Source organism: Capra hircus, chromosome 5, assembly GCF_001704415.2.
Source record: "Capra hircus breed San Clemente chromosome 5, ASM170441v1, whole genome shotgun sequence".
Taxonomy (NCBI): domain Eukaryota; kingdom Metazoa; phylum Chordata; class Mammalia; order Artiodactyla; family Bovidae; genus Capra; species Capra hircus.
This window is the reverse complement of record NC_030812.1, coordinates 77,126,144-77,136,998: the sequence shown is the minus strand read 5'-3', so window position 1 is coordinate 77,136,998 and position 10,855 is coordinate 77,126,144. Positions and strand designations below refer to the sequence as shown.

The following is a 10,855-nucleotide window of genomic DNA, read 5'->3' as shown; positions in this document are numbered from 1 at the left end:
TCTTCAGGCAAGAATCCTAGAGCAGGTTGCCATTTCCTACTTCAGGAGATCTTCCCGACCCAGGGATTGAACCCGCATCTACACTTGTGCCTCTTGCACTGGCAGATGGATTCTTTACCACTGTGCCATCTGGGAAGCTTATATTTCTACTACATAATGGTTTCATGTAGCTTTCTCTCATGATGGTTTTATTGCTCTATTTTCTGGAGTCACTGGCCCTGTGCACTACTCAGTATTAAGGTTCTACAATAATGAAGCAAAACAAAGTATCAACCCCACAGTTTTATTTGTAAAGAACAAAGCATGAAAAGTCATATTTAAATGTACTCCAAAACCTGAAAAACCCACATCAGTTTCTCTGATACATATGTTAAAGTGCTTGATATCACAATACTTTTTAAATTTTAATTATGTTCAGATGAGAAAAAAAATCCAGTTCTGATGCATTTTGTTAACAATACAAAGAAAAAATATATAATTTAAATGCAGAAATGCTTATTTAAAAAAAAGATACACAGGATACATTTATACATGGTTCAAGTGTAACACAGAGAATTCTTTCTATATGTTTAACACCCTCATTTGATTGACAACAGGAACTCTCACCATACCTCTCTACTGTTAACAAGATCTGTCTTGGTGTTTGGAATAAAGACTGGGCCACACACAAATACATTTAGGTAAATGTGTCAAGCATAATTCCCTCCCACATAACCCAACGATACCCTGGATTCATTCCAATGAGGAGAATGTTTTTGATGATTTTTTTTCACTCTGATATTAATTGCTCAGTGTGATACCTTTCTGGATCCAATCTTTATTTTGTCCGTGAGAGGACAATCAGGTCTGCTAAGATCTGAAAGGATGAGGTTCTCCTTGGATTATTCTGATCACACTCCATTGATACCCTCTTCAAAAAGCTCGGGAATCAGTTTGATTCAAGAGTTTTATAAATGGATTTTAATAGGAATAAGAGACCTAGTAGTTTGTTATGTTTCTCCTTTTACACTAAAAGGTAATATAACAAATACTTATATAGAAACACTGACTTCAAATGACATGGATGATGTGGAAATAGAATTCACTTTATAAAAGTAGAGAAGATCACAAGACTCCATTCTCAATCAATGAAGGTGTATTAATACTGAAATATAAATAGCTACAGTTCAGATTGTCCTTCCAAATGGTGAAAAAGATAGACTAGTTTCTATAAACCTCACAGAGAAAATACTCAACAGTTCTCAAAATGAAAATCTACTGAAAAATCATAATTCTTACCAGAAAGAAGCTATTTTATAATTAACAGCTACACTCCCAATGCTGTCAAATAAATACTTCCCTGGGCAATCCGAGGTCCTTGTCTGTTGCCTCATATTTCAAAGTATCTCAGAGGGGTCAGCATTTACTATACACAAACTGTAATGTATAGTCTCCATCCCTCTTTTACTTCCATTTACATATAACAGTGCTTTATTGCCAAAAAAGGAAATATGAGCAATTCAGTATTTCCCCTGTATATTCATACAGTGTGACAGAAGTTCATTAAAATGATTTCTTAAAAAGCCATGTTAAAGTAAATACCACAGGGTTACAAAAGGTACAAAATGTATGAAATATTTAAAATAAAATTTAGAGGGAAATCATAAATTTTGCAAGCTTTCAGTTTCTTCCCACAGTGGGAAAGAGGAAGGGAAGGTCGGGAAGCCTTCCTTCTGTTCTCAGTAGCCCCATTTTCTCCACTGACAACCCTACCTTATACTGCTCCACACTAAGCCTCGGTCATTTTAAGGTGCAGATGAGCCCCCAAACAGAACACAGCTTCAGGGTCTCACACATAATACCAACACTGGTGTAATGCCACTATATCAAAAAGGTTATTATTAGGAGTTTCAGAACGTTTGAAAAACACTTGGAAGATAAGTATTTCAGGAGGTAACATTTTTGGCAATTTAATTTTAAAATAATTTCTTAAGCTATTTTGTGAAAATACTAATCATGACTCCAGACACAACTTATAATTTATTTTGAAGAAAAAGTCCATTTTGATTTTGTATACTTTAACTTTGAAGTATGATGATATAGCAATATACTAATTTATTAACATCAAAAAGTACACCTCTGAGTGACTTTCCAAAGTCAGTTCGGAAGGCTATGAACACTTATGTACATTTATTCTAAGAATTTTGCTGCTTTCCTGCACAAAATACTTTGATACTCAATGACAGTTATAAGCCATGTAAAAACTGTCTTACTTCTTTAGAACTCTATTTCTTACACGACCCCAAACTCTGCTTAAGTATCCTTTTCATTCAGCAACTTGGGTTCTAAGAACTTTCTGTTGCTTCCAAATATTAAACTTCTGAAAAGCCAGGGTTACCCATCACTAGAAATATTCAAAAGAATGGGCCATAGGGCATTCCGGCAGTTCATAAGGAGGTCCCCATGGGTCTGGAGCACAGGCTGTATTACTGGACTATGTATGGACTCCCAAGGTGATAATTCTATAAAGGGCACAGCATTCTAGAGGATGTGTTCATTCTGGTGTGATTTCTTCTGAAATTCGTCATTTCACTACTGTAGTCAGATAATAGAAAATGGGATGAAACTTAAGGTCAAACTCTTGGGGGTGGGTATTACTGTCTAAAGTAATGGTTTTACTCATAGGTCTGAAATCCAACTTTGCTCCTAGTTTTGTTTTTGGCTGTGCCATATGGCTTGTGAGATTTTAGTTCCCTGACCAGGGATCAAACCTAGGTCCTCAGCAGTTAAAGTGTGGAAACCTAACCACTAGACTGCCAGGGAATTTCTGCTCCTACTTTTTGTAACAGGTGTAATTTTCTATTACTTAAGGACAATTTGTTAAAATGAATATTAATCCCTATAAATTATTACTATAAATGAATATTAATCATTATCTGCTACTTGTAAAGGTGGATGAATTAAGATCCAAGGGTAGAAAAACTTATTATTAATATGAATGCCTTGAAGGGCAGTCTCATGTAGCCTGGTATAATTAAAAAATCATGAATTCTACACCCTGTGTTGCCACTGACCAGGTGTGCAGGTAAGTATTTAATCTCTCTGATCCTTAAGTCTTCCCATCTGTAAAATGAGAAGGCTAGATGAGATTAGTCAGTTCTAGCATGCTAACCTAAGTCACCTCTCTGTTTGCCCAGAATGTGTCAGCAGCTAGGCCTTTGGAAAAGGTAACGAGACCGCCACCCTAGATTGGATCATTCTATGGTTTCTCATCATTGAAACAGTAAGCACCTGTGTGAAACAGGTTCTGGATATATCCCATAATAGACTCTCCATGTCCCAGGGGTAGCCACACCACTGTGGACAAACGTTAGCTGCAGGCAAACAAATTTCTGGTCTACCCAGGTCACCCAGAACCATCTTAAACCCTTTCCGTGGGTTTCTAAATGCTGCCTTCAGTTCTCTCTTACCTCCTCAAGGACTCAGTCATGTATTAAAAGGGAGTGTGCCTTGGCTGAATACACTGTTTGATAATGGGAGTGCGACACTTATTTCATTAGTTTCTTCCTCAAGAGAAAAAGGGAAGCAATACTATTGGCTAAAGCCCAGGACCCTCAGATGACACAAGGGTCTTGAGAGGCCATGACTTTGCTTCTCAGTCACAACTGGGAATAAAACCTGGAGCTCTGCTAAGGCAATTTCACTGCTAACAACGTGCAAATGTCTAAATTACTTACAAGACCAACCGTAACATGAAGACTTAAGGTAACGTGCTAACACTGTATTTAACTTCCTTAAAAAACACCAAATTGGAAAGTTACTCACAACGTTTGGTCTTCCAGATTGTTGCCTCTTGTTTTGCTTCCATTTTGCCAGTCTGCGCAGTACTGGCTTTTACCTTCCTGGGCCAGCAGTATTACATTTTCACCACTGCTTACAAAGGAACAGACAGCTGGCCCTGAAACACCCAGAAAGGGTTCATTCTTTCTCTTTTCTTCTGGTATTTGCATTATCATGGTCAACAAATACTTTCACAAAAACATTCCAAGCCACACAGAGTCCTCCTCCTTCTTAGACATTCTTTCCATTTCCTGAGGGGGGATGGGCACTGGAAGAGGGGAGGCGGGTGATTGGAACCAAACAAAGACAGTGTTTGTGGTTATTCTTGAGAGGTAAGGGACCACTGCAGGGTTGAGATGGCCAAATTAAAAGTATAGAATCAAACTGCTGTTTGCAGTTTTTAAGACTATGAGGCCAACACTCTGAAATTCACATCTCCCCAAAGTACCTCAAATAACAAGAATAAAAATGTCAAGGATGAAGTTAGTCTAGGCTAATCTTTCTAACGTGTAAAGAAGTTAATATAATCCCACAATTTCACACACTTCTCAGGGCTTTGTGTGTTCTCTTTTCAGTTCAGCCAAGCTCCTGGGGTCCAGTATTTAAAATATTTGAATTATATCTTTATCTTGTGCTGATGAAAAAAATTTTCCAAAAGACTGGAAGAGTGGCTCAATTCAAATTATGAAACCATCTGAAACTTAAAAGATGTAAATGAGGGCTACTCCCCTACAGTAGGTAAAGTGTTTACATTCACAATATAAAGGGTAAGACACCGGGATGGCTGGCTAGTACATAACAATGCTTTTTGGATTCCTTTGTGGTACCTGGAGGAAAATAAAAAGCCCCAATGGGTTGTACTATATTTACATGTTTACTGGCTTCTTCCTGACTAGCACCACTCTCCCCACTACCCAACTCCCAATACTTTTAAGCTACTGATTTTAAGTTACAGGAGTATTCAATCTAAGAAAAGTATCTTATTAGAGTAATAGAATTTCTTGAAGAAGAGAGAATATTTACACACATCTAACACATGAAAATACTCTATTTTATACTAAATTTCAGGTTCAAATGAACTACAATACAGCATTTTGCCTTGTCTGCAGTGTGAGGACTGTTCACCTTGGGGGACACACCGTGCCGCCCCTGCAGTGACTCACTGCCTTGTCAGACAAGTCCAAATCCGTCCCCATTGTCGGGGAAGGTTCAGGAACAGGGTTCTGGACTGAGTTTCTAGCTAATTGGGTTACACATCCACTCCTTTGATGAGTGAGCCTTCTAAGACTATGGTGAAGTCCTGGATGGTCTGCAGAATGCGGATGAGGGAGTTGACAGTCATGTGATCTCGCAGGAGGGCGTTCTCCTCATACATTCGGGTGATGGCAGGACACTCGGCTAACAGAGGAATCCACTGTGGGAGCAGGCGATCTCTGCAGACCCAAACAGAAACAAGTCCTGAGCACTGCTGCCCTGCTGCAGAACTACACACACACTGGAGCTTTGGACAGGAAGGTGCGAGGCTGAATGAGGCAAAATCTAGCCAAGCTCTGAGGTCACCAGAGAGAAAATCGAAATCAAGTAGATGGATAATTACTGGCTAAAAAGATACGCTAAGGGGGAAAGGAAACCTATCAGATTCTAAGAGTGAGTCTGTACAAGTTGGCCATAAAGACTTAGATGTGGTAAAGATATTCTCTATTCTGATTCTACCTCTTTTAAAAAGAAGCAGAATGTCATTTTCTTTGTTTAACAGAGATGTTATCCAGACATCTGTGACAAGTCATGCCACAGTAGACCTTTTGGGAAGAAAGACTCCATTAAATTGTAGGGACTAGCACTTAAAAAAAAAAAAATTACACAACATAAAAAGGTAAGGAATAAAATCAAGCAGAAAAACATTAGATCTTATAAAAAAGAAGTGTTGCATTGATCTAATAAATCACAACAGTAAAGAGAGAAAAGGAGATAAGGATCATGCTCAAAAGGAACTTAAAAAGCACAGCTAAAGTTGGACAGCTTTTATTAAGAAAAAAATATACAATTTAGCTCAATAAACCAGCTGTTTCAGGAGGACAGGATCTCAATCTTTAACGTTTCCTGATTAAACTGACATTAGTATCTGCCACTAAGTTGCTTAGAGACCCTTGCTGAGCGGCTGTCAGTACACCTTCATGACAAGGCAGCTAGGCTATCCTACAAGAGGTGTTGGGGCATAGAAGAACAAACATTGCAAAGATAAAAAATCTTCTAAGGGTCTGTGTGGTTTATTTCTTACAATTCTGAGAGCTGTTTTAAAATTAATGGATTGTATAGCTCCTATGTATCATTTTACAAAAATAAAAGGGTAGGAAACTGTCTTAAAGAGATTTTCCATAGTAAGAATTCTACAATGTCATCAAATTTAAAGCAGTATGGTACTGCATACATACCATACAAGCTCTGTACAGAAAATATGTATGTGTGAATGTGCTGGTGTGTCTGTTACCTCCACCTGTCTATGGTGCAGTACTGTGTCACGGTTCAGAGCTTGGGGCTCTGGGGTGACACTGGGTATAAATCTTGGCTCTGCCTCTTTCTAGCTGTGTGACCTTGGGAAAGTCTGTTAACTTATCTGTGCCTCTTCTGCTTTCATTTTCCCACCTATACAGTGGGGATATTGCTTGCTCCTTCATGCAGGGGTGGTGGTGAAGTGACAGGAGGGTTAAATGAGATAATACATGTAAAGTACTAAGCATAGTGCCCAACACACAGCAAACACCCAACAAACAGGAGTCTCATAAAACCTGGAATGGAAGAAACCAACTGGAGAGCTTTGGAAGGGGCATGGTCTGGTATAAACCTTTCTAAATTCTTGTTCAACACATGACAAAGACAGGGAAAGTCAAGAACTAGCTTAATACCGTGTTCCAAGGCAAACTAAGATCTGGAATTTGCCATCCTTCCCAATATTCCGGGGTGCAGTATTAATAGCATTTACATAGTGGCAGAAGGTTTTGCAGGATGATTTCTGAATGAGGACATCATCTTCATTATCTAGAATCTGGTCAGTGGTTTCAAAATAAGCAACTGCTCTTTCTGGGGAAGGAAATCAGAATCATATCACAATGCACATTAATACTTCATCTACAAAAAGATGAAACAGTTTATTCTGGAAATACTAACAATGCTTTGCATTATAGCCAATCCTAAAACCCAAACCATTTTAACATTGGTTTCACAATAAATCCTAAAGGCCCATGTTTCCTGGTAAAACAATATGCTCCCAGGAATTTATTATCTAATCTAGACTACACTCTAGATGGTTGGAAAGCTTACTCTCTTTAGAATACCTTCAAAAATGGCAATTGATAGCAAAGAAAAAATAAACATGGCCTTGTCTGTTAAGACTGGATCCTTCTAGGAGTAAGCAGCAAAGACATGGTAGCCATTGAGATGATGCCCTTTGATCTAGTTATAGAATGGCTGGCTAACACTTTGCAGCAAAATCTTGAAACAGAATTGTTTCAGTAAATCTGAGGAAGAGTTATTAATACATTTATCAGAAGCAGGACTAGTAAGATTCAGTGCATTCCAAAAGGAAAAAAATACCCCACTCTAGGGGCCTAGCTCTGTCCACTTTCCTTTCTTTGTCTAAAAGTTCAAATCTGGATAAAACCAACTATTTCATCCAGGTCTTATTTACAAAACATGAAACAATCACCCTGTTAAAGAGACTGTGAACTGTAGAAGAGGTGCAAAGCAAAATAAAGAATACAAAGTTTAGGGAGCTAGAGAACCACAATCTAATCAAACTTTCCTGAAGATGGAAACATTCTATATCTGCAAGGTCCAATTCTATAGCCCCTTGTAGGGCCAGTGTGACTAACGGAGTCAATTTAAAATTTGATTTATATTAAGTCAATTTAAATAGCCAGTGTGACTAGTGGTTACCATACTGGATAGCACAGAACTAGAGTAATCTTTTTAAAACATAAATTATATATTCCTCAGCTCCCTGGTAGCTCAGACGGTAAAGAGTCCGCCTGTAATGCTAGAGACCTGGGTTTGATCCCTGGGTTGGGAAGATCCCCTAGAGAAGGGCATGGCAACCAACTCGAGTATTCTTGCCCGGAGAATCCAATCCCCATGGACAGAGAAGCCTGGCGGGCAACAGTCCATGGGGTCGCAAAGGAGTTGAACACAACTGAGTAACTAAGCACACCTTAGCTCCAAGTCTTCCAATGACTTCCCATTCCATTCAGGATAAAGACCAACTGCTTCCAAAGACAGAAGGCCCTCCACAACCCGGCTCTAGCAATAAAAATCTTCTCTCCAAATACCCACCCTCTCTCCCTCTGTTCCAGTCACACTCACCTCCTTGCTGCTCTACAGAAAGCCAAGCACAGCCTCAACCTGCTCTGCCAGGGCACTTGTCTCAGCCTGGGGTACTCTCCTCCTGGTATTCACAAGCCTCACTTCCTCACGTCCTTAAAGTCTTTGCTCAACAGTACCTTATCAACAAGGTCTACAACCTTCCTAATTAAAAGAGTACTCCCACTCCGTTTCCTTTTGCCTTGCTCCATTTTTGTCTGCATCAATGATGACCTTCCAACATATCATATAAATTACATATCTGTTATGATTTTGTATATTGTTTGCCCTCCTGGCCCCACAAGATTGTAAGTTTGTCAACCATAGGAATTTCTGTGTCTTGTTTACTTTTAACTTGAAGTGTATATCTTGAGCATCTAAAATAGTTTAGAATATTGTGAACACACACACACACACACACACAGATATATTTGCTGACTGAATGAAAAGCACAGACACTGCTTATTTGATATTTACTTTGAAAAACATATACCCTTATCACTAACCCTTATTTGCTCAAATTCTTGGGTTTTTGAGTTTTCTAAGACACATTTCAATGACCTCACAACAATGTACACCAGCTTTAATTTACCTATGAAGTCCCAGATGAAGACATTCTTGTGAAAGATGCGAGCTGATTTGAAGCCATGGTGGAAAACTTGCTCAAGTGCTGCAACTAAGCCACTCTCTCCACACAGCAACACAGTGAGGCTTCCTCTCTGTGGAGAGCAACACACAGTGCCAGAGAATAAGCTCCTGCATTGATGTTTAAGAAAAACAGCAGAGGAACAAGTGCTGAGGGTAGCTATGAAACATGTTTTTGCAGCTATTAGAAAGCTTACAAATGAAAATTAATGCACCTTTTTATTGCCTTATGTGTCACGTATAAAGGCCGCTTTAAAATCCTACCATAGGAAGTTTTATAGCCCATCATACCTCTTTTTCAGGTTTGTGAAAATGTTTCACAATGTTGTTCACAGCTTCTCCAATTCCTTCTTGGATTTGTCCTGCATTGGGTTCTAAAAAAATAATGAATAATGGTGGAAATTTCAGGCAAGGAGAATAAACCGAGCGCTGCAGGGCATCAGCTGTGCCTGCCCGTGCAGGACGCACTTCACCAGGGCAGGCTGCCTTGTCAGGGATCCATGAAAGCTGCCTTGCCAGTTTGGTCAAGTGAAGCATACTGGCACGATGGGAAAGAATCTAAAGGACCCCCAAGACTCAGATCCCAGCCTTACCACTCAAAATCTGTAACTATAGTCACCAGTTTTAAGTATGTAGTTTGATGAGTTTTGACAGATGTATAGACATTAACTACCACTATAATCAAAATACAGAAAATTTCCATCAACCGCAAAAGTTCCGCTGTTCCCCTTTTCAGTCAATTCCCTTCCCCAGCTTGTAACCCAACTTTGTAACCCCTGTCAACTGCTGATCTGCTTTCCATCATTATTATATTGCCTTTTCTAGAATTTAATAAACAGAATTGTATAATGTCTGCTTTTTCTCACCTGGCACAATACTTTTGATTCATCTATGTATGATGTTAGCTATATGAACAGTATTGCTGAATACTATCCCACTGACTAGATATATCACTATCTGCTTATCCACTTACCAGCTGGTGGATATTGCGGGTGTTTCCATTCTGGCTATTATGAATAAAGCTGCTTGCAAAATTTGAGTACGAGTCTTGCTATAGATATATGCATTCATTTCTCTAGGATATATACATCTAGATTGAGAGTTCTGGGTGAAGTGTATGGTTAGTACATGTATATATCTTTATAAGAAATTGCCAAATGGTTTTTCCTTTTGCATTCCCATTGTAATATATGCGTATTCACTGTTGTCTATGCTCTTTTTAGCTATTCTAGTGTATGTGTGGTAATAAGTTTACTTCTGGAGGCAGAAAAGAATTATGGATAAAGGGAATCATTTATTAAAGAATAAGGGAGATTTTTAAAGATCATATCATTCTAATAGTTAATATATCACTATATGCTAACAAATGGATATAGAATAATAATATCTAAGGAAATTGCTTTGTTAACTAAGGACCTCTTAGGTACCTCTTATTAATAAGGTACCTCCAATAACTCACGGTTATTGTCCATGAATTGGAATAAAACCACTTCTTCACTGTCTCTTTAGTTTTCTGTGGCTCCTGTAATAGATGACCACAAATTTAGTAACTTAAAAAAAGGAGAAATTTCTTCTCTCACAATTCCAGAAGAAGTAGTCAGAAATCAGTATCAATGGGTAGAAATCAAGTTGTGGACAGGGCTGTGCTTCCTCAGGAGGCTCAATGGAAGAAGCTGCTCCTTGCCTCTTCCAGCCCAGGCGGCATTCCTTGGCTTGCGTCCACATCACTCCAGTCTCTGCCTCCATCTATTTACTGTCTTCTCCTCTGTGTGTCTAATTTCCTTTTGCCTCTTATAACAATACATGTAATTGCATTTAGGGTCCACCTGGATAACCCAGATAATTTCCCTATCTCAAGATCCTTAACTTACTCATATTTGCATGCAAATAAAGTAACATTTACATATCCCAGGGATTAAAATTTGATAGCCTTGGGAGACTAAAGACCACATTAGTATAAACTAGAAGTTTATTGTGCTATTAAAAATGGCATGTGAACACAGTACCCTATCTGTAGAAGTCACTTTTTCATATATTT

The 10,855-nt window shown here is 38.7% G+C and overlaps 1 protein-coding gene across 2 annotated transcripts in view; it reads right to left on the bottom strand.

Annotated features, from left to right (window-relative positions):
- The window catches only part of DENND5B (DENN domain containing 5B), a 218,973-nt gene continuing 208,385 nt past the window's right edge, over positions 268 to 10,855 (bottom strand). For both annotated transcript variants that reach the window (XM_018048342.1, XM_018048343.1), the window contains 4 exons: positions 9,109 to 9,191; positions 8,765 to 8,891; positions 6,723 to 6,897; positions 268 to 5,252 (listed from right to left, as the gene is read on the bottom strand). In XM_018048342.1, coding sequence (XP_017903831.1) covers positions 5,069 to 5,252; positions 6,723 to 6,897; positions 8,765 to 8,891; positions 9,109 to 9,191 — 569 coding nt within the window. In that variant the 3' untranslated portion in view covers positions 268 to 5,068. The remainder of the gene's footprint in view (positions 5,253 to 6,722; positions 6,898 to 8,764; positions 8,892 to 9,108; positions 9,192 to 10,855) is intronic.